Here is a 26,278-nt window from a genome sequence, read left to right as displayed (position 1 = left end):
ATATTTAATTGTGGCGGCCTGCCACAAATAAATCAATGTATGGGAAACAATGCCAGGTCAGTGGCAAAAAAACATGACAGTACTCGTTTTTCTATGAGTACCACAATACCATAGGCACTGTCAGGGCCCAAAACTAACAGCGTCAATGAGTCTGGGAGAAAGTAAACTCACTATTGACCTGTCCAGGAGATGCAAGTATTTTTTCCCTGGAAATTCTGCATTGTGGACATCGAATCGGGAGGAGGAAAGCTAGTCCAAATGAGCTGTTAGCAGTTAGCAGGCTGTAATGTAATAAGGGGGAAGGGGGTTCCATTGAGTTACATTATTTTACTGGTATGGGTTACAAACACGAATATGTCTTGTATTGTCAAATCCTATTGACAATGATCTTATCTTAAAACAGAAATTACAAGTCATCGTTGTGGTTTTTTCTGATGATATTTTACTCTGATAGTGTTTGTTCACCAAAGAGCAGTGACAAGTTTTGACTATCAAATAATCAGTGAGTTACATAATGTGGTTACATTCATATAATGTATCAATGTTTGTAAATGTATGTACTGTGGTTTTATGATAAAGAGCGTCCAGTCATATTATTATATTGAATATCTATATATTATTACAATAATGATTTATGTAATATTACAAAGGTTAATTTACTCCATAGCCATTTCCTTCAAGCTATATTTAGAAATGTAATAGAAGGAAAAGTAAAGTCGTGTTCAATAACATGAATGATAGTTGCACTGCACTGAGGGCAGGCCCTGTCTGGTAGCTTGCTAGCTTAGAGGAGCACTCCATGGAACCGACCCTTCGTTAAGGTCATCAATTTGCTTTACCTACTTTGACCAGGCAAAATGTCTGCTTATGAATAAAACCCATTTATGATAAAAGATAAATAAATGCAGGTTTAAAAGTCTGTACTGCACATGTGTGGGGAGTGGAGAGTTTGAGAGGAAATGGCATTTATGAGGCAGGCGGGATCTTAAGAGAAGGCACCGCATGCATCAAGTTGCATTATGGGAATTTAAGATTCAGCAATGAGAGCCTCAACCATAGGGACTATATCTCAGCCCCGCTGCATTGATCTTTGAAAAGTCTTTTTTATTTTATCCAAGTTTTAAAATGAATCTCTGGAGTACATTTAATTATAGTTTTGGCATTTAGAAAGTAGGGTAAGAAGACAAGTCAGTTCTGCAGTGATATTCCAACTCTTTCCCCTTATTCTCAGTGCTCGGGTCACACAGAAAACACACGCACACACGGGTAATCAGCCCAAAGCATAGCTCCAAACCTCATGGGGGGTTACTTTCCTCTCCGCGCTTACATTTTCATCGCTCTCTCTCTCCCTCTTCCTTCCTCCCCTCCTCTCTGTCTCTCTGCCTTTCACCCCTGCCTTCCTTCCTTTTGCCCTCTCTTGCTCACTCCGTTTCCACTCTCTTTGTTTTCATTTTGTTTCCTTTTCTCTCAGTCTCTCCCACCTCTGTGCAGAAACACAGCTCTACACTATTTCGGAGGATGTTTCCTGTCTCTCTGTGTCTCTTCTTTTTCCCCTAAGGTCAAACCCCCACACAACATTGCTGAGCTTTGAAACAAGGCCTTATATTTCAAAATAAGACGTTATTTATGTCAATGTTCCCAGTTTCAAATCATGTGTTAAAGAGTGACAACGTGCAATAATGTGACTCAAATAAACCGTCTAGTAATTAATCTAATGTAAGGATTTTTCTAAATACGATTCTTCTAGGGGTCACGAAAGAGAGAAGGGGGGTTCGTTTTTTGCAGGTAGCAGTTGATCCAAACGTACATTTGGATTTGTTTGTTCTTTAGTCAGCAGATCAGTCATCATTAGTAAGATAAGATGATGATGATGATGATGATGGTGATGATGATGATGATGATGTGGGTGACAGAAAAGGGAAATGACACTATTGAAACCAGAAAGATTTGAGGAAGTGTGAGTGATTCATTCTGGGAATCGATTGCTGCCAGCTGTTTTATGGCTGTGCACAGTCAGTGAGGTTTCAACACGGAGCCTTCGAGGTTTATGTAGATGCGCTAGCTATGGAAGCAAATGCCCCAAATAAGGTGACCAGACCTCTGATGTATAAAGAGAACTGGTTTCGGAGTTGAAGGTGGTACCCTGTTCATTCCTATAAAAGTTGCTTTATGGCACATGAAGCAAATAATTGCCTCTCTTTCATGACAAAAAATATCAAATAATTCCTAGATCTTCAAGAGATTTTCCACATCTGTAGGGCCTATAGGGCAAAACGTTTTTTTTCTTGTCCAATGACATCATGGATTGACATGGAAGCTCTAGTACCGTCGTTGGGACACTATGAAAATGAGCTTCAGCACCCCACTCACTTCCTGGGGTCTTGGACCAGACATAACAAACATCTTGAGACAGCCCCGTTCACAAGCAGTTGTCACAAATCACAAATGTTCTTCCAATTGTCCCGAAAGATTTGACTAGACTAATAAAACTATCGATAAGTAATAGTCTAATAAAAAATGTAATACTGGCCGTTATTTGTAACATTTTTTGAGCCAATGGCCTTAGACTAAATTAATTATGGCTGTTGTAGCTTTGTTAGCCCCGACAGCTACCATAGAAAGTGTGGGTTGTTGACTTCAAATTGGTGTCTTTGGACATGGTGAACATATAGCCCAAAAGCAACAATGTTTCTACAGGTATCAGGATAAGTTTGAAGGGATATACCTATGGATTATTTTTGCCGGATGAGATTTTAAGAGAGATATTTGTTTTCCAAATTCTGCAGAAAATAAAACTACCATTATTGTTACTAGTCTTGGCTGACATGAAATGTGATGATCTCAACTCACAACAATAAATACATGTTCAATAAACTGCTGTTTTTTTAAAATATATTTTTATGTAAAGGTCAGTTCCATGCTGTAACTGACATAAAAAAGTGACATTTTGTAATAATTTAGTCCTGCAACTAGTAGCTACTTCATCAGCTAGTCAGAGCAGCACAGTGTTTTGCGGACCTAGACATTGTCACAGTCAAACACACACAAAGATGACTTTACAGCAGTTGCTTGCAAGGAAGGGAAGTTCCTCCTGCAAACAGGGAAACGCCCTGTGTGTGTGTGTGTGTGTGTGTGTGTGTGTGTGTGTGTGTGTGTGTGTGTGTGTGTGTGTGTGTGTGTGTGTATGATGAGCATGTTCATCTAATTCTCATAGTAATGCAGTATTAAGACTTTCCAATAAAGCATCTAACTAACTAACTTGTTTATTTCAAAACAGATTAATTTACTACTGTGCATTTATTTCTTCATTTATGAGCAGAGCAACCTATCACTAATCCCCCACAAAAAACTAATGAAGTTGTTTTCGCACTCTCAGATTGTCAGACACTTATTTTCCCTGGGCCCCAAAATGACTGCAGGCATACTACTACCATGTGATTACTACTGCACATAATACATCCTTTAATACTAATAATGTGCATGGGTGTACTGCATCAGTAGGACACCTAAGGTTATGTCCTTGTGTGCACACTCCAAAAAGACAGAACATCACAAAAAGTTAAATATGTGCATGATGGCAAGGCTCAAAGGCAAGCAAAAGACGAAGAAGTAAGAGTGGAAGAATAAGGGTTTTAAGACAAGTGAGGTTATATGACAGAGAAGATTAGAAACCAGAGAGAAAAGTGAGACTGTGTTTTTTTACGAAGCCGGACCACTTCTTTATTTGACCACAGGAACTTTTCCAGGATCCTTTTGTGAGACTGAGGAACTGTACCTGCTCTTTACAGAGCCATAACCTGGATCCACTTTAGTTCTTGTCCTCAAAACCTCCCTCACTTTCTAGCCAAAACTGTACGGGTGGAGTTAGCAGAACTAAATGTCACTGGCAGGTCAAACACCAGTTTCATTACTGAAACATACTAAAGCTTACAAATAACTGGAACAAACCCGTCATTATATCCTCTCCACCTTGGGTCTTGACTTTTGATTTCAAAACTTTGCACTCTACAAATCTGGGGTTTTCCTTTACCAGTGATAACTCTGTGTTGTCTTATTATGTGCCAAAGCTGTTATGATCTGTCCATAATTATTTCCGTTCTCATGATGAAGCGGAAACACAAAAAAGAAACCAAGTGGATTGAAGACTCTTGGGTTCCTGTGAAGTTTATGATGGTTTGAAATTGGTTCCTGGGGCAGTTTGATTCAAAAGGCCAGATTGTTTTCTCCAGCCCTTCCCAATCTGAATCGCCATTACTTTTCAATGGGCCTGTCTTCTGTCTGCTGACCAGGAGCACGTTTCGGTGAATTAAAAGGAAAACTTAGGCTAATGGGGCTCGTTTTCCTTTCAGTGTCAGCTCCCACAGTGACCGGGCTTTGGTTGACATTATATCTGAATACTAACTGGCAATTAGTGGATCAAAACATTATGAGGATAAAAGTTCTAGCAATTACAATAATCGACTCCTGTTGCTAGACACAAGTTAGATGTTCAAAAAGAGAATTCAGAGCAAAGCTAATTAGAAACATTACCTTAGTTGAACTGTGTTAACTACAACAAACAATGAGTGGCGCATTGATCATGAATTATTGAAGGCTGACACGGAAGTTAGTTAGCAAGGGCTGACTCAATTAAAACTCAATAGGATTTTTCCATTAGATTTCAAAATATTGCACAAAATAAGATCCTTGGACAACACACGTTGATAATACCTAAGACCTTTTTGTTCAGCAGAATAATCTCCACATATTAAGACCACTTTAAATACAATTGCCAAAAATAAATGGCTAACGTAAGTCTATAATCAAACAACATCACAGTCTCATGACATCACATCACCACCGCTAAGCTAAAGGCAGACTCGTGTTTGGTGTGATGACGTTAAGCAGTCTTTTTTATTCACTTGTTTGCAACCACCGTTTCTTTGACGCATAGATGCTTCGGGCATTTACAAGGGGTGAATATACTGAAGTATTTTGTGCTGTAGAACAAAATAGAAATCTTGGGATTCATTCCTGCTCCTTTTCTTTGCACATATAAACCTCTTGCTCCATCTATCTCTTCAGCGTCTTCGCCCTTTAGCTCTTCTAAACTTCATTTTGTGAGTTTTGAAATGTTCCACATTCTGACTTTACGTAGTCTTGCTTTTCTTGAGACACCTGCCTGATTCTTTGTAATTCATTCAAACAGAAGAGGACTCCTTTTTCCTACAGATTCTCAGAGGGTCAATGTTGCCAAGATCCACGGTGCTTCAGTCATTACCACCGAGCTGAGCCTTGATTTTCTTGATAAATGCTATATGTGTGTTTACTTGCTGCCTGCCCAATTAGATTTGTTTGCCCAACGTTACTGACCTTACCTTGTTACCTTACCTTGTTACCTTGACCTTACCTTGCCCTGCATGTTGCTAAATGTTAGATTGTAAACCCATATTAGACCTTACGAAATCTACTTTTTTGCAAAACCAGCCATTTCTCTGTTTTGGCCATTTGGTTCTGCTGTCTGTTGCAAGCCTTTATACAACAATACAAAAACTAATACTATCAATTCAAACACATTTTACTAAACTACAAAGTAGGCAAGAAACAATATGAACATTTCATGTCAGCATTATTGGCCAAAATAATTGCGATTCACAATATTATCACGTATAATCATGATATTATGCCTAAAAATCATTATTAATCATTATCATTAATCATGATCATATCTTACTCACTTCGAGTTAAGATGTGATCATCTGTTGCTGCATTTGCTGGAGTGAAATTACTTAAAAGGCTAATAAATGTAGTGTAATGAAACTCACATATAAGTAAACCGAGGAAATGACCAGATGCTTTGTCAGCATCTCCTGCACTCTCGTCAATCCACAACTGAGTGTAATCTTAAGGTGCTGAATGTGTGTGTGTGTGTGTGTGTGTGTGTGTGTGTGTGTGTGTGTGTGTGTGTGTGTGTGTGTGTGTGTGTGTGTGTGCGGCTTGAGTCATTGTTCTAAAAGGCCTTATTCCTGCCATGGTTTCCCATGTGAAACTCACAGTATGGCTGAAACACAAACACACTTCTGAGTTTCTGTATCTGGGAACAGATTTGCAGAGTCCACATTGGGTTCACTTGATTGTCACTAAGCATCATACACTTACATCCAAACTTCTTTTATAGCAACTCATCTTATTGTTATTTCAGTCACTTATTTTAAATACAAAGATGTCAATTAATGTGTCATTTTGCAAATAGTCCAAAAATAATTCCTTAGTCAATGTGAAACTCTCCAATAAACCGATATTTCTGATCAAACACCTTGATATCAATTTTTGCGACGATATTGTTGCTTCCATAAAATAATTACGGAAGGAGCTTTTGACAAATAATCATTAGAGTATAATGGCTTAGTGGATACAGACAAATAATTGAACAGTTTGGTAAGTAAGGAACATTAAATTCCTTAAATGTAATGCATCCTTTAAAATCAGTAAGTAATCACAATATCCAAAATGTAGAACGAGATATAATCTCAAATCACGATATTCATAAAATATCTATATATTGCCCATCCTTTAGTTATTTTTTTTATTATTTCTAAGAAACTTTGAGTCAATATCCTGTAAACACAAATATAATGTGGTGCTTTAGCGCAAATCCTTGTGGAGTTAAACAGAACTGCCAAATAAATAAACTAATCGCTTACAATAAAATCGTACAAGTGTTCAGTCCACGTCCCCCTAAATAGGATTATCCAATGTGAGTCCATCATGGAGGTTTTTTCCTTGATACAGCATCAATGAATGTGAGTCATTAGATGAAATTAGTGATTTGTTTTAACCCGGAGTAAAAGCTCCCTGTGTAAAGGCAACACAGGCCTCACTGTCCTGTGTGGATCTCTTGCAACATTTCCTCTTTCAGGAAATCAAGTGGCAATCGAGGCACACACCCACCTTCTGTCTCACACACCATCCATGGACCTCATTCATTCCTAAACCCTAAACTTTTGACCTGTACCTTCATTTATATTCTCACAGTTTTAAGCGATATAACACATTTTAAGGGAGACCTCGTCCAAGTCACTTCTTTAGCCAACTTCATGTGGTATTTATTGTTGATAATTATATACATGTGCCACACTGATAAGCAAGTAAACTATGTCAAAAAGTGATTTGAAGCTAACATGAATTTGCATCTATTCCTTGTGCAAAAAATACAACAACCCTCCATGTACAACTCTATTGCTTTTGGTTAATTTGTTTTGGATTGAAGCAATTTGATGTAATCCTGTTTATAAAATATCTTTTTTGTTTTGTAAGGCTGGTACATCTTTTCAAAGCAGCCCGACTGAAATTAGTTTTTAAATCAAAAAATTCAAATGGGTCTGAACCCCTCTGTGGTACATTCATCCTACCTAAGAAGATCTCTTTTTTGAAAGGTAGAAAACAGAGTGTGCCACAAAGGTTTAGCAAAACACAGTTTGTGTCATTGCAGAAACACGCAAGCAGAAATTGCACTGAGGGCACTACCATCTGCACAGAACTAAATAAGACTAAACACCTCCTGCAACCACAAACCACACCACTCATACTCAAACAGATATTGCGATAAGGAAGTGAGCCCCACCCAGGGCCTTTAAAAGATACAACGGATTCTCATGTGTGTGTATGTGTGTTCTGCTTGTAAGAGCTACAGGATATTTCAGTCAGCTGAGAATTTCTTCTTCTTTCCTCCAAACTGACTGGAAGTAGCGTTTTAGCAATACTTTTTACCAGAAGTGACGTGTTTTATACCGTGTGTCTGCAGTCTTCTGGAGGCTCACGGTGTGCAGCTTGTGAGAAATCTTTAACTACAACAAGCTATTTTTATGATCTCACTTACTGCCATGTAAACAGTGTTTGAATGGAAACATGATATATCAGTATCAGTTTGCAGCTGTGTTTACGTTCTGCCATGCATGCAAAACACATCTTTTACGATGGGAAAAGATTGGCACAAGGCATCATGGGAGTACTCACCTTGTACACCTGACCGTACGTTCCATTTCCGACCACCTCCACCAACTCGAAGATACCTGCTGGATCCTATAAAAATAAAAATAAGAACAAATATAAAGAAATGAGGCTCAGATTGGATTGATGCTAATGCAGATTTCACTACACACAAATATATGGATATGATTTGCGATCTTAGCAAATGACCCATGCTAATAGTTGATTACCCATACATCATTGAAAAATAAATTACAAATGATGATTGGTCAAGATTTTTTAAAGGATCTGTACAATACAAAATGTTTTATTAAGGCCGTTATGTCTCTGCAGCAACACAATCATTCATTCTAAATTATATTTTCACATTTTTTGCCTCTACAAAATATTGTGCTTAATTTTGATGACACTGCTTCAAATTGCATTTTTTATAACCTGTTGATTCATTGTGCACCCATCATTGTATTACCCTGTACAGTATTTAATTGTACGTTCCATTTAATCTTATTCTATTTTACATGACGTATATAGTTTAGTTATTCCTGCATTTTACTTGCACCAGTGTGTCTTGCACTACTTTACTTATTTTAAGTCTTAAGTATCTTGTATGTTGCACTGTTAGAGGAGCCTTAGACTTAATACATTCCTTAGCAACAACTACACTGTTACTGGTGTGTATGTGACAATACAGCCTTTGAATTGTTGATTCTTGGTACTGGGGGCAAATGGAGAAGAACAATGCAGGGTTATACTGGGATGGAGACTAAGGAAGTAAGACTGCAAAAAGGATAACATTGTGAGTTATAAGAAACTGCTAAGAACTGATTGATATAATGTTTGTTTCATTAAAATACTATAAGCTACAACTTTTCAAAAATCCAATAACATGACAATAAACATACTTGAGTCACACAGTCATTTCCTATGCAAAATAATAAGGGAAAATGTCAAAAATATTGTGCAGAACAAAAAAAGACAAATACTTCCATAAACTGACTAACTAGCGTGTTTTTTGCCAATAATTACACAAAGTGAATCATGGTTAGCTTTCACTTGTTGCATGTCAACTTTTGAATCAAGGCAGCCAGCCAAAGGAAAGTCCTGTGTGTAAACACTGTAGCTTGTAAAGTTTCAGCAAACTGGACACAGTGCAGACAGATAGCATAATGTTACAGGGTAATGTTATAATGTTTTCAACGCATTAAACACCGAGATAAGACACGATATGACGTTATAAAGTACATAGTGAGAGCCGACCGTTAGACAAGGGGGAACATTAAGTTTAACCCATCCTCCAATGTTTACTCAAACATTTCATTAAAAAGCAAGACAACAGTTTTGAACTTACCCTTAAAGCAGCGAGGTCTATGCTGTCCAAACTTCGAGTGGTGTTTTCTCTCGACATTGCTGCCAATAAGTTTGTCAGCGGGTTGATATTTGTGGGAAAGACATGGACGCTCACAGTTTTCTCTACAAACTAACGGGTTTTCCTCTGGTCGGGTTAATTCTGAAGTTTAACTCTGCAGCGTCAAGAACACCACTTCCGGACCCACCTTTCAAAATAAGTGTCGTTACTATTTGCGGTTATATTTCCACTTTTTAAAGAGAGGAATGACACTGACATCAACAGAATTGTATTTAAAAAGTCATACGTTTTATCAAAACAGTCTTAACTGTCTTAAAGTGCATCTAGAAAAATCGAATATCAAATAACCGGTTTTTAAAGTTGTGCTAGAAGATAACTTCCAGTTGGACTACTAGGTACACCGTACCCTACATACTTTAGTTTGTATTTTTACTCTGCTTCAGGCTAAACATTTTAAAATTAACTTCATTAAAGCGCGTTGTGAAATGAGCATCATCCGGTCTTGGATTGCAGTAACTTCGTTTAACTTGACGCAGCTGAGGTTTGCTCATGGAAGTGTTTTCTCTTTCTTTACGCTACTCGGATAACATGACAACTAGTTAACCCCGGTGAAACGAATTTTACACATTAAGCTCAACATAAGTTAACAAATGCATTAACTTTGAGCAATCTCTCCACGTGTACCTCCGTGTATGTGCGCGCGAGTGTTTGTGTTTTTGTGGGGAGAAGTTCAGTTATCGCGAGAACATCTCAGTAGTAGTAGCCTATACATATTGAGTGATGAATTAATAATGAACAAAGGTTAAGTGAATAGATAATAATTCACGACTACAATGTAAAGTAGGCCTAAAGAGAAAAATTCAAGGAAATTGTACACACACTCACACATAAACAGGCTCCATAAAGATAACTAATGTGAGAAATCAATGGTTTACATTTTATGAACTCTTTTTGAAAAATCTGTCCATACTTTATAAATTATTTGAGCACATGTAACTACCTCTTTTCTTTTATACTTCATTAGATTTGAGGAATAAACAGACTTCCCATGTGCTCAACGACTAATATTGTATGATAAGAAAAAAAGTATAGTAAAAATATGACAAATATTGAAATTTAAAGTGGAGAGCTGTGCAGGATTAACAGCATTAAAATGAACAAGATTTGCTTGCATTATGTGAATTTATTCAATAAAAAGCGTCTATGTGGGGGGTAAGAGTCAGCTTCAGGCTGGTCCCGGGCCTTGTTGATGAGGCCAGTAGCTATCTAATGGGAAGAAAATGTTCTTGCTGTATCTGCGAAAATACACATTGCAAGTATTTTTTATCTGTCAATCAATAACAAGACGAGTATAACAGATATGCATAAACATGCAGTGTAAATATATATATAATAATGCATGTTATTGTTTTTCCGCATTTTTTAAAAGTCCTGACTTCTTTTTCTTTTGATTTATTACCTCTGTACCAGACTTTGTACAAAAATACTTTAGACCAATTGAATAACTAAATATAGTTTGAGCACAAATGGTTTTGAGTGTATTAATTGTCAAATGTCCCTTAACATATATATTTCACACAGCGTTACAGTAAGCGCTTTTAACATACTTCAAAGTCTCCATCAAAGAAAATAAGTCACATATTTGAAAGCAAATATATTTAACTTTTGGAAAATAATTGTCATATTTAACCTAATAAAATTAGCTCTTCTAATGAACTTTTATACCTACTTATAAGTTTATCCAAACCAGCTTATTTTTGTTTGACTATATATTTGAACTTTGCCTAATTATTTATGTTTTTAAGTGTCAAATATATTGAAGACATGAAGCTTTACATTCCAGTCCCCTGAGCGAAACCAGTGAGTCACAGTCAGCATGGTGGAATAATGCTCATTATCTGGCCGGACACAGTCACTGGTGTGTGTGTTGTGTGTGTGTGTGTGTGTGTGTGTGTGTGTGTGTGTGTGTGTGTGTGTGTGTGTGTGTGTGTGTGTGTGTGTGTGTGTGTGTGTGTGTGTGCACACGCGCACGCGTGTTTATGTGTGTGTGTGTGTGTGTGTGTGTGTGTGTGTGTGTGTGTGTGTGTGTGTGTGTGTGTGTGTGTGTGCGTGCGTGCGTGCATGCGTGCGTGCGTGCGAGCGTGCGTTTGTGTGTGTGTGTTGGGGAGAAAACAGAGAAAGTGCAAGACTGTTTTGTTTGTGTGAGTGCACGACAATAAGAGAACGATGGTTAGTGACTCTCTTGCTCCCTCTGTATGTGTGCTTGTGTGTGTAAGTGAATGTGACGAAGTAAGAGCGAGAGTGGAGAGAGATGATGGCTGTGTCGTGAGTGTGTGTAGTAGTGTGTGTGTTTGTGTCACAGTGAAGAATGGTCTCTCTGTGGTCTTGCACAGTGGCCCTGCTGTGAACAGCAGGGTCAGCTGCCTACCCACACGCACGCATACACACACACACACACACACACACACACACTCAAACACACATTTCTGGACTTGTATCCAAACTAAACAAGACATCCTTCTGAGACACAATTGAATAAGAAAATTCCGGAACCGATAAAGGCCGCTTGTCCGTGTGTCTCTCGCCATTATTTCAGTCTTTCCGTGCGAGATTCTGTTTATATTTTAAAAATATCAGGTATTCTGAGGAAGTTCAACTTATCTACATCACCATTTCCTGCACACACTTCAGCAGAAATGTACACAGCAGTGATGAGAGCAGCTGATATCCGTGTCAGTTACTCAGAATCAAATATGTTTTTGTTTGCTAGACAAGACAAACTTTGCTTATTCTTTATTATAAATGTATTCCTTTGTAAAGAATATGTATACACTACAACAGGAAAAATCAGGACATTACGACGACCAATAAGAACGCAAAAATAACAGATTTGTACTGTTTAGTTGTTTGAAGACACTAAAAGCGGTCTGAGAAGAGTTCTCAAATAGTAACCAGGACTGTTTAAACATTACAACTGCACTGTTTTACAATACTTTAACCTGCAATCTCATCTGCACTTACAGTACAATATGTAAATATATTTACATGTTCATACAAATGCACAACTCTTTACTGTGATATCTTGTTTTAATAGTTACTTATCACTTTATTTTTGCTGTATTACTATTTTTATTCTATTTTATGTATATGTTTACCCTGTGTGAATCCTGTTTTTCATTCTGACACTGTTGCTGCTATTAACGCCTGAATTTCCCTAAGGGGATAAATAAAGTTTCATCTTATTTTATCTTAAAGCCTCAGGATAGTTTATTCTGCAACATTGGTAGGAAATGTTTCCCCAAACTGAGGTAGATTAATGAATGAAGTAATGGCACCCTTTTCAACCTACGCCTAAATCCTCCCTATTGATTGGACTAGAATAACATTTTAGAAATGTTCAAGGAAAAAAAATATTTGAAGTCAACATCTCAACACACTTCACAGTCATTTTAAAGCAATTGGTATGGTATGGAAAAATGACTGTAACATGCTCGTGTAGGCACATATTTCAAGGGTGAGCCAGAAAACCACAAGGGAACAGCGTCATTAGAGTAAGTGTAGTATGTACTTTCAACATAATTTGCTCGAAAAATGTAGCATACTGTCACAGAATCTGTTTTCAGTTAATACCTGTCTGACTTCTTTCATCTTCTAGTAGTTATAGTTTATACAAGTGCTGTCCCATAGATTTGAAAAATCTAGCACAGGATTTCAGCGCATCTGACAGTCATCCTGTCAGCAGGAGAATTGCTGTTAGAATTTGGTTTAGCTGATCCCCGCTTTGTAAACTACAAGCTAGCTTCTTTTGAGGATTTCTCCATTACAGTTGGTTGAACTTACATTATCTCTTAAAACTGGAGGACGAAATAATCAGAAATGTAACACAGCTTTGTCTTTTTAGTGTTCATTTTTAGCATAAAATAGATTTAGAAGAGAAAGCATTAATTTTCTTTTTATTGCAGGTGTTGTTGAGATTCTGTGCTCCATTCATCATGCAACTGTGGGATGTTACTGTATACTGTAATGACACAGCACCTACTGGTTTTTCCGACTCATCTTCAAAATACATGTATACTGTACATGAACATAAGTGCGTACATGAACAGGTTGCCATATATTTTTCTTCATGATCAAATATAGCTTAAAAGTTATCTTTAAGGCACCCCTATATTCTTAAGGCTTGTGACTACCTAGTCAATGCGTAGTGTTTACTTTACTCTCGACTGAGTTAAATTACCAACTGTGTCCTTGACAGATCGTTTAAACCCCCAACTGCTGCAAATAAAAGCTGCTCAGTAGCCGACATTTATAACGGTTTTCTGGACAGATTCCAAGTGTGTAGGTGAGGCAAAGTGTTGTTGAAAGAGAGCATTTATGCTCAGCAGGTTACAAAAAGTGTCAGTTAGCCAACTGGCTACATTTGTTTACGCAACGTGGAAGGAAAATTCAAAGAAACACCAACACAAAGTGTCCTTATAAGGTTGTTGGACCGCAGCTAGCCGACATAACTTCTTCAATGCTTCTTTCATAGATACAATTGACTAAAAGGACAAGAAGCATTCCTACAAAACCTATTTCCTCATTTCAAAAATGACAAAAGGATTGTGTTTTTGGGTTCAAATGTCAACTTGTTTTACGCAGCTTTGCACTAAGCTGTGGCGTTAGTTAAGTACGTAAGTTATATAAAAGGTAAGTTAAAATAAGTAAATTATTACTATTGGTTTCATTCTGGTAACCAATAACTGCCTCCTTTGTTTGTTATACCAATCCAATGTATGCCCTAATATTTGATCCTGGATGCTGACACTGAGCCAAAGTTTAACATTTTAAAACCCATAATAACCCGGACCCATTTCTACTTTTGGGAAAATTATGGGGAACATACAGTAATTTAGACTAAATAGACCACATAGAACACATTTCTGACAAGTATCCCCCCCTAGTGTCAAATATCTGAAATGTGACATATATGTCACATTGGGCTCTAATGGTAAAGTAACTCTTATTTATAACTTAATTAATGAGGATGATTTTTTGTTCTAAATTTGTTTGAGCATACATTATTCTTTAATTAAAGAATAAAGAATATATTAACTAAATATAATTGAATCAGCTAAATTAACTGAGCAGATCATAATCATATTTCTAATTGTGCATATATGTCACTCCGGGTTTACTGTGAAAGTTTAAGGTTAATGTCCCGATGTAACATCAGTGTCACAGCGATATTTATCTCATTTGTTTCATATCAATTTGATCAAGAAATGTTTCCACAACAGGTTAAATGTAATAAAGGACATGTTATGTAAGCATTTCAATTCTTAAAGGGCTTGAATTTTACCTTTAACAACAAAAAAAAGTTTTTGAAATGTAGTTCTGTCACATGTGTTAGCCTGGCACATGGACATCTCGGACATGTTGTTATGGGAACACAACATCAAAGGACCTGGCCCATGACCCACTAGACTGTTCAGGGGGTGTCACTTAGGGACTAAATGAGATAAAAACAAGGCTAAAGCTGTATAAGGAACTTTACAGAACATTCAAATGTCATGTGACCAGTGGCGACTCGTCATTAGCGGTCATTAGGGGCAGGTGGCACAGCCCCACCTAATGTCAGCAGAAAGTAAATAAAATAATAATTCTAAAAATATGCAAAAAATATATATCTTAAAATATATTTTAAGATCACGTTTAGTCATCTGATTCGTCTGTACATTGCTGTTTTATTCTGCGTTCTTGTAATTAGTGTCTACAGTGTACCTATTGAGCCGTGTTGAGCGATGTGGGGCAAGCCCCAATCTAGCCCCTCTCTCTTGCTGTCAAAGTAAATGGGTACTGTAAAAACTACACTGCGCATGCTCAGAGAATTTTTCTATTCAATGTGTGCGGCAAAAAATAATCACCAGTGGGGCAAAGTGCTGGCAAACCCACCAAAACGTCCTCTCATAATTCAGAGCTGATTGGCTGTAAGTACATGTGCCGCGAAAAGTGTAGTTGTGAAGAGGACACGAGAGAGAGCAGCATATGGCGATTCAAATCAGTAAAACGGAAAGAAAAAGAATGAAGTTGACCATCTACTTCAGCTTTGGTAAGTTCATTTTATGTAATATCTTTTGTTGATCTTCTGTGTTTTGCCTATAGGCTATTGCTCTGCTGGATCGATTGATATTGTGACCTCGGTGATAAGTGTCTGTGTTTTCCTTATATTTACAGTCTATGGTGTTTTAATGCTGAATAATTACAGTTGTTGTTATTGTTAAGTATTGCTTTGTGATGGTGCCCTTTACTACTTGTATTAAGGTGCATTACAATATGACATCCCCACGCTGTATATGTAAATGTATGCACTGACAGTGTTGCTCCGTGTTCTTCATTCATGGCTTCCGACAGTATAGTCATTTGACACCCCCCCCCCCCCCCCCCCCCCCCTCTCTATCGGAACCACGGATAGCATACAGCTATTTGTTTACGTGTTTTTAAAAAAGCACCAGAAGCTTATATATAAACATCTAAGTTGTTCGCGCCCCACCAGTTTTGTCCATATAAAAACGCCACTGCATGTGACACTTGTGTCACGGTGGGTCCTTATGGGCTAGACTGAAAAACTCACCCCAAAAAGGTTGTCAAATCTGCTTTGTCCTCTCCCAACAGACACTCAGCTCACCCTCCTATCCATCTTTCTTGAAGGGAATTTTTTGAAGAGAGTTGTTTTAAACTACACAAATGTTGTTTGCAAAGTACAAATAAATACACCTCAATCAGACCATGCAGACTGTCGATAGACTTTCTTTCCTTTTTTTGTTTCACTCCAGACTCGTAATCAACCCTTTTCTCATGAAAGAGCCTCAGAAAGAGTTTTAGATGTTGAAAGAAACTCCACCACATGACAGGATTCTTGGAAACAGGGTGTAGTCAAGAGTTATTCACCTGCTGTAATGAAGTCTGAACATGAACTGAACCTTAACTCATATTGGGTTATTAATATTAAGCACCCCTTAGTAATATTTACCATCACTATCTGGGAAGGTAAAGTTAATATCTTAGACCTTGTTATCCAATTGGTAGCCATAATAACAGCAAATCAACATGTGCATGCAGGATTTCCCCACAATTGATATTTGAAATATGTCTTTTCTTTATTGAAGTTAATAAAACCTTTTTATCAACCAGTGTTTTTTTTACAGACAATATTATAAATGTTTCAATCACAAACTCTCACCACACAACAGTCCTTTCCTTGATTCTATTTTCCCATTGGCTTGCCCACCACAAGATAGTGCTGTTGCCCATTTTTGCATGTCGACTAACATTTTGTGATGTCTGACGTTACTTCTGTGAGAAAAAACCTCAGAGGTGTTTGACATGTCTGCTTTTAGAGCTCTGTGAAATCAGTCGGGTCAGGAAGTGGTTTTTATAATAGGATATGTTTGGGTGTCAAGTCTTCTTTCTCTCTTCCTGTAAATGCAACGAATTGACTGTCAACTTGAATTTAATTTAAATTCTTCAAACATTATATTTGATTGTCTCCTAAATATTCTGATAATGATATACTTAAGTCAAATGTTATTCTGCCTGTTGAACTGTTTCTGTAGAAGAGCATAACTTTGTCACGACAAGTTTTAAATTCAAAATAGGAACCAACCAGAGTTCGATCAACCACAATTAGGCACAGTACTGCTTGAGGCACTGCATCAGCAGGGAGAAACATAGAGAGACTAAAGTGTTAACATTGAATCAAACAAAAAAAAGACTTTTCTTGCAAAAAAAGAAAATACAAAGACAGAGTGGACAAAGTAAGACAATCTCCTGTTACTAAAGTTTGGGCGTGATAAAATCATATATACATAAACCAGGGTCTTTTAACAACTCAACTGAGTTCTATAAATACATATTTCTTTACTAAACACTATGAATCTTTTCAACTAAACACTGTATTTTTAAGGCAGGAAAGTTATTTCATAATCAGGTGACAAAATGAATGATCACTGTGTTAAATAAACTGACCAGAAATGTATTAGAGAAATCAAATATATATGTATTTAAACATCGAATAAATAAGTTAATTATGAAAGTCAACTTAAATCAACATATCAATTGTTACAATTAGAATCATACATACATTGACAGATTATTTATCTGCTCAATTTCATGTGATGCATGTCATTTTTGACAAGACCTTCATTAAAGGCAGGCTTTACTAATGAATACCATTCTTGGGATTTCACATTATGCAAAACATTTTAGAATGCGCCAAAGTGGTGGACTGCACAATAAAAGGAATGACATTGCCATCTTCAGAGCCACCATTCCACTAGACTCTAGAGAAACTACTAATCTGATGGTAGCCGGTTCTTGTGTTTACAGCCAAGGGGGCCAACACATGCAAGACAAAAGTGTTTTTGCTGGTGAAAATTCTGGTTTTGCTGACCGTACATTTCATAAATGGCATGGTTCTTCAGATTATGTCAGAGTTGTAGCAACTCCAAATGTTTGCAGCAGACTGTGTGAACTTTCCGTAGTGACGTGCAGACCTCTTTCTCTTGCATTGGTGGTTTCTGTGGAGAAGGCTAGTCATGCACATTTTGAACTCATCATGCTCGATGATCATCATTTTCCTTCATGCTTCATGTTTCATTCATCAAAGGTGCTTTGGTTAAGATAGGCCATAATTTAAGGTGTAATGGTGTTTATGTTAAGTCATGGATGTCTCTGTATTGTGTTGCAGAGACATAAGGTAGAAGAAGTGGTACTACTCCGACTAGCTTGTAAATATTACATTCATGGAGGTATGGGACGGGCGATCTTCTGCTAGCAGATTACTAAACTTTCTGTTACTGCCATCGCAAAAATGTTCTCAATTTAACTTTGGTCTGTACTGGGGGTTTTGCCCGCCGAATCCAAGCCAGCACAGCAGCTAACTTAAGCTCCGTCCCCCAGAGCCACTCTACATAGTAGAGATAAAATACTGTACCCTACTTCCTTTTAGCAGGTGGCGTGGTATTAAACATTGTACCTTTTAAAGTAAAATGTAGCCGCTTTTGGTGAATAAAACTCCATTGTTTCCCAGCGTGGTAAATACTGTACCTGGTATCTTTTTCTGATTGCTGAGCTTAAAACACATTTAAATTCTTACTTAAAAACACATTATGCGTAGCCTCACAATGTTCATATTAAGGCCTTAACTCACTGAAAGTTGCATTTTTAGGTACACCATAAAGTGTCCAAACACGCACCAAATGTCCTATGAATTATGCCTTGAACGGCATGATGCACCTACTTCCAACTAATTTCAGATTTGTTGCGTCAAATGAGGACCCAACAACTCAAACCTTTGAAGGAGATAAAAGGAATAAAAGGCCAATGGCAATGAGGACTATATACTAATACTATTAGACATAAACTGTTAATACAACTGACACTTCAACTTTAAAAAAACTGACTGAAGGTCACATAAGCTGTCACTACCTACGTAAATTCAACACAGTCTCACTCCCTGCGTGTCAAAGGACGACGCTTGGTCAGGTTCCTTTGGCGTCCATTTCTAACGAACAAGCGGCATCCTTTGACGCGCAGGGAGTGAGACTGTGTTGGTCAATTATGGAGGAAGTGACAACTACTGCATATACAAAATAAAACGTCTTTGTTATGAGGTAGGCCAGTAACGAACATCAGTGAGTGTATTAAGTGCTTTTTAGACCTAAAAAACTACTCCAACAGAGTGATACAATCTTGTATCTGCCGTAATGCAACATGGCTGTACCGTGCAACACTGCTATGCAGTTGCAGGGCGTAACAGTCTTTGATTTGCTAAGCACAGTCAGAAGTATTCATTGAATGATATGATCTCCATGCTTCTGAAAGCTGGTTAGGGTTTTGCAGTATTGTTGTAATGACAGAAGTCCAGTAACAGTTGCTTGTCCCATCAGGAATCAATCCCTGTGCTCTGAACAAATTACCACGAGGAGGATCAGTCAGTTGGAATCCCATATGCTTCATACACATTCCCACATACACGTCTTCAATGTAAACAGCTCTAACATGTGCAGATGCCTCCAGTATCTTCTTGGGTAAATCCAGTGAGAACACATAGCCCAGTCCCAAGGTATACGGTGGGTATCTGGACCCAGAGAAGGCAGAATAGGGCAAAAACCACTTCGATGTACGGTCTCTTATAACAATAGCATTCCTCGCAACCATTCCTGTCATGTAAAGTTGTTTGGGGGCTTTCAAAAGCAAGTCAACAAGGTTGTGGACATTGAGGAACATGTCCGAGTCTATCTTCATGGCATAGGGGGTGTTGGGGCAATGGGAGCCAAGCCATTCGAACATGACCATGGTTTTAATGGTGAGGTTATTATAGCTGTCCAAAAAGTCACTCTGGAGAATATCATGATGCCTCTGGCTTTCCTCTAACACCTACAGAGGGGGACATAGGAGACACAGTTTAAAATGAGTCAAACTTAGGGTGCGTTCACACCTGCCTTCTATAGTCCAGTTGAATCAAACCCTGGTGCGTTTAGCCGCTTGGTGCGGTTCATTTGGGTCGGTGTGAACACATTCCGAGAGCTCTTAAGTGAACTAAACAACCGGACTCTGGTCCGCTAAAATAAGTGGTCTCGGAACGGTTGCTTGCGAACTCTGGAGCGGTTCATTGCTGGTGTGAACGCAGTCCGCACCAAAACATAGGAAGCGTAGTATTTACGTGTCACAAGAACGTGGATATCTTCAAAATCTTTAGCGAAAGAGTCTTTCAAGACATCCATGGTTGTTTAGTTAAAGAGTGAAGCAGAATGAAGTGTTGAACAGTGTTGTGTAAAGGGAAAATTCTCCGTCAGCTACATAAAAGTAAGAACACCTGTCGTCGGTGAAACGCCTCCTTACTGCAGAACGTCTCTCATTATATGTGTTATAATATTTTTTTGTCGGACGTTGTCTGATTATATAATCATATGCGCGGGCCGCTAGTGTCTGTTGATCTCCAGATTAACAGCAGCATGAGAATAACCTGCCGAAAATGCTGATGCTCCATGGCGGACTGGTGGAGGCTACGGTAGAAATTGCCGGGATTTGCGTTTTTACCCCCTTAATGTGTGACCAATGGTTGAACAGCATTTCCGAGCACATGACTTGTGTTTAAAGTTTATAGTCCGTTTGAGTTTTGCCCGTGTGAACGCAAACCGAACCTTCTGAAAAATGAAACAATGTAACAAACTGTCGTCTGGTGCGCACCAGAAAACGGACTATTAGGTGTGAATGCACCTTTAGTCAAACTGTGCTTTTTTTACATATCCAGCAGATACAGAGCAAAATTAGCCACTTTCACACCAAGTACTTTGCTGTACTTAGTGCCGGCACTTAGTGCCCATTGGTGAATAGTGCATTTCCAAATACAGTTGCAAGAAAAAGTATGTGAACCCTTTGGAACTACCTGGATTTCTGCATAAATCGGTCATAAAATGTGTTCTGATCTTCATCTAAGTCACAACAATAGACAAACACAGTCTGCTTAAGCTAAAACCACACAAACAATTATATGTTTTTATGTTTTTATTGAACACACCATGTAAACATTCACAGTGCAGGGTGGAAAAAGTATGTGAGCCCTTGGATTTAATAACTGGTTGACCCTCCTTTGGCAGCAATAACCTCAACCAAACGTTTCCTATAGTTGCATATCAGACCTGCACAACGGTCAGGAGGAATTTTGGACCATTCCTCTTTACAAAACTATTTCAGTTCAGCAATATTCTTTGGATGTCTGGTGTGAATCGCTCTCTTGAGGCCATGCCACAGCATCTCAATTGGGTTGAGGTCAGGACTCTGACTGGGCCACTCCAGAAGGCCTATTTTCTTCTGTTGAAGCCATTCTGTTGTTGATTTACTTCTGTGCTTTGGGTCGTTGTCCTGTTGCATCACCCATCTTCTGTTGAGCTTCAATTGGTGGGCAGATGGCCTTAAGTTCTCCAGCAAAATGTCTTGATAAACTTGAGAATTCATTTTTCCGTCGATGATGGCAATCTGTCCAGGCCCTGAGGCAGCAAAGCAGCCCCAAACCATGATGCTCCCTCCACCATACTTCACAGTTGGGATGAGGTTTTGATGTTGGTGTGCTGTGCCTTTTTTTCTCCACACATAGCGTTGTGTGTTCCTTCCAAACAACTCAACTTTGGTTTCATCTGTCCACAGAATATTTTGCCAGTAGTGCTGTGGAACATCCAGGTGCTCTTTTGCAAACTTCAAACGTGCAGCAATGTTTTTTCTGGACAGCAGTGGCTTCCTCCATTTTATGACCAACTTATGCAGAAATCCAGGTAATTCCAAAGGGTTCACATTCTTGCAACTGTATTTGGACTACCTATGTTGTAAATGTATTATCTTTTCGATTTACACACGGCATCTATTGCACGTCTGTCCGTCCTGGGAGAGGGATCTCTCCTCTGTTGCTCTCCCTGAGGTTTCTCCCATTTTTCCCTTTAAACTGTGGGGTTTTCTCTGGAAGTTTTTCCTTGTACGATGTGAGGGTCTAAGGACAGAGGGTGTCGTATTGTCATACTGATATTCTGTACACACTGTGAAGACCACTGAGACAAATGTAACATTTGTGATATTGGGCTATATAAATAAACATTGATTGATTGATTGATTGATTGATTGATTGATTGATTGATTGATTGATTGATTGATTGATTGAAGGTAAGTCAATATTCCCTCTCTTTTCAGCTGTGGTATTCTGGTCTTTGTACACTAATCTCTACAGATATCTGAATATAATTGCAGATATAAAATTAGGTCCTAGAAGTCTCAAGTTGGATTGTAGTAATGTAAGTAATGACCAGTGAAATTAAGAGAAAGTCTTCGCTTGATAAAGGCTTATATGACACAATTACTGGACATAAAATGTACTGTTTTCACTGTTTTCACACACACATGTAAATAATATGTACACATGACCAAACATTTATATATGTTCATTTTAACTCATTTCTTATTTTATAGTTATTTATCATTTTAAATTGTTATCTTTGATTTTATCCTTAATTGTATTAATCTGTGTGAGGCTGTGCTCTCCTGTTTTTCAATCGTACCCTGTTGCTGTTAAACTACTGAATTTCCCCACGAGGATTAATAAAGGTCCATTTTATATGTTGTCAGACCTCACATTGGACAATTTGTTTCGAGATCAATAATATAAATGCAGTTTGATGCCATACCAATAAACACCTGTAATGCTCTTTCCCTCTGTTCATATAAGGTACAGTCTTCTGTGGTTGAAAGGGATAGGAAAAGGGAAATCAGGAACTTGTAATGAGTCAGCTCACTTGCTCCTTGGGGGTTGCAGTCCCGTATTCCTCTTTGGACAGTCCCAGCAGGAAGTAGTGGCTCACGACCTGACCCAGCACTGTGGTTTCTCTCCCCCATGTGTTACGGATTGTGTCACGGGCCTCTCTGTTGTGGGGTGCGACTGGAATCACAAGGACTAAGAATGGGCTTTCCTGAAAACATCTATGGGGTTCGTCCAATATGAATCGATACCTGTGCGGGTAAGGCACAAAGTACGCTGAAGGACCCTCTGGTGGTGAAGTCTGTAAGCAGAGAAGGTTGTTTTTTGTTTTTTTATGATGCAACTCAATAGAACATGATTTATCATACTATTTCTTTTTTTTTTCTGCATTCATATTAAAAGACAACTAAGGCAGTATAAAGATTTGTTTAAGACAAGAGGCAAAATTCAATTTAAAAAATCTACTCTTGGACCCTTTTCTTTGCAAATGCCGGCTCAAAAGATAGTTTTGCATTCTGTTTGAACACACAATTAAAAATAATAATGAAGATCTCTTGTATTGACACAAAATCTCTTGTATTGACACAAAATAGCAGCCCATAATTAACTTTTTAGAAATATATATTTTTTCCCTCGGAAAAAATGTGTTGTGTATGAGTTTTTCTTTGCCTCAATCATTTTGACAGTTGACTAAATATACTCACGCTGTCATTGTCGTAAGATTGGCTTGACCTTAACCTTGTCCAAAACTTTAAAGGCCATGACACTTGGGGGTTCGAAATGTAGAAAGTTGACATAAACGTTCCCAACATCAGGATCATTGTCAAAATACACCACCACCGTTTAGCTCTTGTCCATGGAGTTTTTTCACTGCAAGGACAAAAGTGAAAATTGATATATGCAAACCAAAAGCACTTCACCATCCGTTAGTGGGTTGGAGTGAGAAAGCACTTTGCCAACATGTCCTCTTCCTTGACCATTAATGTAGCTATGATTTATGTGTAACTGGAGAACTGAAGAAAACAATAACTCTTCATTGTAAAATGTATGTAAACACATTGCACATATATGTGTACAGTAGGCTATTATACTGAACACGTTTTTACCACATTTTGTAGAAATATTCATACAACATATACAGCAATCATAAGCAAAATAAGAGTCGTCAAAATCCCATTTGCCACAGGCTGAATGTGAGACCCTGACACCTCTATCAGCATTTATCGTTAGATCGGAACAAGATGAAATCATACTATAATAAAGTCATCATGCTATGAGATTAGTAGAAATTATAAAGAAACAAACCCTTCACAAATTAGTTTTTTTAAAGAGGACATATTATGCTCATTTTCAGGTTCATATTTGACTTTGTGCCCCTACTGTGACACGTTTCCAGGTTTTAATGTTCAAAAAGCTCTTTATCCAAAACATAGAACAAGCTACTGTAAGGCCAAACTACACTCCTGGGTAAAAATGTCAGATCCTTTTTGCATCATATCCGCAGTGAAATGTTTTACTTTTTTTTTTTTTTTAGCAGCAGCAGAGACTTTTTCCCACATGAGATGCATACTGTAGACACACACACACACACACACACACACACACACACACACACACACACACACACACACACACACACACACACACACACACACACACACACACACACACACATACACACACACACAACATCTCCCTGTTAGTGTGTTTTTATAAGCTAACTGAAGATTAGAACCAGATGATAATTCTGTTTCCTCCTTCCTTTCCCTCTCAGCTTCTCTCACTCTCTCTCTTTGTTTCTGTTGTCACCACTGTCTCTCACCACCAAATGGAGATGAATAAACCCTTATAAAAATGTCTTCTTTAAACATCAACATGAGAACGAAAGAGGTCTTCGTCTCCCCCTACCCTGAGTCTCAGTTTGCTTTCCGTCACATATTCGGCTCATCATCCAGAGCAGGATGGGGATGCAATTCTCCACACCTCCTATTCTTAAATGTCTTTCTTGTTTCTTTGTCAGCCTTTTGGCTCCAACCTAATAAGCATAATAGGGCATATTTTTCTACATGGTTCCCTGTCTTCATTTATTAACATCATTAATTCAATGAAGCCTATCAGTAACTTATGAAAAAGCAAAATTATCTTTTAACGATGAAACAACAGGAGGAAACACTTTATAACTCAAATTGTTCCTCTGCGATATATTCTCTTTAATTTAAAAGTGTTGATGCTCATTTTCCTGTCACATGACTTTTGTTAGTGTGTTTTTTAAGGTTAACTGAATTTGTGTTGAGTCAGAGACGAGCTTTACACAATCTACAGCAGCAAAACTGTTCTACATTACAACATACAGAAGTAAACTCTAACATAAATCATTCTCTCATGACATAAAGCTGTCATTAGGGTTAAAAACATGTTGTGGGTGTTCCCATTTAATACTTTAAGCTATGTCTCTAGCTATGTACAGGTTATAACAAGGACATGTAAGGACAATTGTGTCATCACTGTATGCTGAGAGGGTTCACATGGGACGAGCTGCAGAAATATCTTAGCTAAAGTCACGCTTTTAGGTAACTTTGAAAATGTTAAACATGCATTTATGAAATTTGTGCCAAAGCGTTTATGTGGGTAAGCAATATTTGGTATAGCATATACTTGTTCAGATTCAACTGATTTAGGATTAAGTAAATATAACACAAAAAACCCTCTTGCTTCAAATCAGAAATGTAGATGCAGGATACTACTATATGGAAACCTGTTATAAATGTTGCATTTTTCTGTTATCAAACAAGGAAAATAGATTTGTTTTCCTTGTTGGATACTCCATTACAGCCACAAAGTCATAAATGATAATAAGGATTAGCCTGAGATCAATCGCACTGATATATTCTAATAATAGCCAGACAAGATTTATTATCAAAGTGTTCATAATCAGGAAGTAAATAGCGCCTTGGACTTAACTGTGTGATCCTCTAAAGTCTATAAATGAACTGAAATCAAATCTGGGCTTACCTTTTGGAAAAAAAGCACTCCAGCATTTTCTAAAGGCAGAGGGATTTCTGTTGTGACAGCTACAGCAGGCTATTAGGTTTTCGAATGAGGACGTTGCTCTTGATGTCTAACTGTCCTTCCTGTATTGAGCGTGGTGTGTGTCAGACAAGCAAACTGAGCCTTCCAAGCAGACACTCACAGCGCACCGCTCTGAAAATACGCATGTGAGGACACGCAAGTTAAACCATTTTTGGATGTGGTTAACAACAACAAGACACACGAGTGTGTTTTGAATGGATGCATTGTCCACATGATTGAACCTTCAACTTCATAACCAGTTTCCATGGAAAATACATTACATTTGCTTATACAATGAGTCATATGGCAAGTTCAAATCAATATTTAAGCATCTTTAGTAAGTAAATCATGATTTTTTTTAAATTACCGTCCCCTTGTGTGTTATGAAGGTTTTTATGCATGTAAACGGTCTGCAGAGTCAAAACAAGCCGTTTAGGACAGAGAGTGAATACCGGTGAATTGAATACACATACTATACAGAGATGCCGTATGAGAAACCAATGTGAGTTTGGAAAATTGCACAATACAAATCTATTCTAGTAGACCTCAAAAATGGAATTATGATCAGTAGAAAGGGTTTTTGACTCAGT

At 37.9% G+C, this 26,278-nt stretch overlaps 2 protein-coding genes across 5 annotated transcripts in view; both read right to left on the bottom strand.

Moving 5' to 3' along the window:
- Positions 1-9,987, bottom strand: part of LOC307032670 (mitogen-activated protein kinase kinase kinase kinase 4-like) — a 94,163-nt gene extending 84,176 nt beyond the window's left edge. For 2 of the 4 annotated variants that reach the window (XM_079670814.1, XM_079670812.1), the window contains exons 1-2: positions 9,317-9,983; positions 7,996-8,061 (exon numbers count right to left, since the gene is read on the bottom strand). In XM_079670814.1, coding sequence (XP_079526940.1) covers positions 7,996-8,061; positions 9,317-9,373 — 123 coding nt within the window. In that variant the 5' untranslated portion in view covers positions 9,374-9,983. Of the gene's footprint in view, positions 1-7,995; positions 8,062-9,316 lie in introns of all 4 variants that reach the window. The other 2 variants (XM_079670813.1, XM_079670811.1) reach the window with 2 other exon arrangements.
- A 6,527-nt stretch (positions 9,988-16,514) lies between these two features.
- LOC307032676 (beta-1,3-galactosyltransferase 5-like) lies at positions 16,515-25,771 on the bottom strand. Its single transcript, XM_079670825.1, has 4 exons — positions 25,632-25,771; positions 23,324-23,489; positions 22,657-22,920; positions 16,515-19,753 (listed from the first exon to the last, which is right to left on the bottom strand). Exons 1-4 carry the CDS (start codon positions 25,655-25,657, stop codon positions 19,145-19,147), a joined length of 1,065 nt encoding a protein of 354 aa, XP_079526951.1. The 5' UTR covers positions 25,658-25,771; the 3' UTR covers positions 16,515-19,144.
- Positions 25,772-26,278: the final 507 nt, after the last annotated feature.

The sequence above is a fragment of the Notothenia rossii genome (genome assembly GCF_949606895.1).
Source record: "Notothenia rossii genome assembly, chromosome: 3".
Classification (NCBI taxonomy): Eukaryota; Metazoa; Chordata; class Actinopteri; order Perciformes; family Nototheniidae; genus Notothenia; species Notothenia rossii.
Note: the sequence above shows the minus strand (reverse complement) of the source record. Positions and strands in the feature narration are given on the sequence as shown.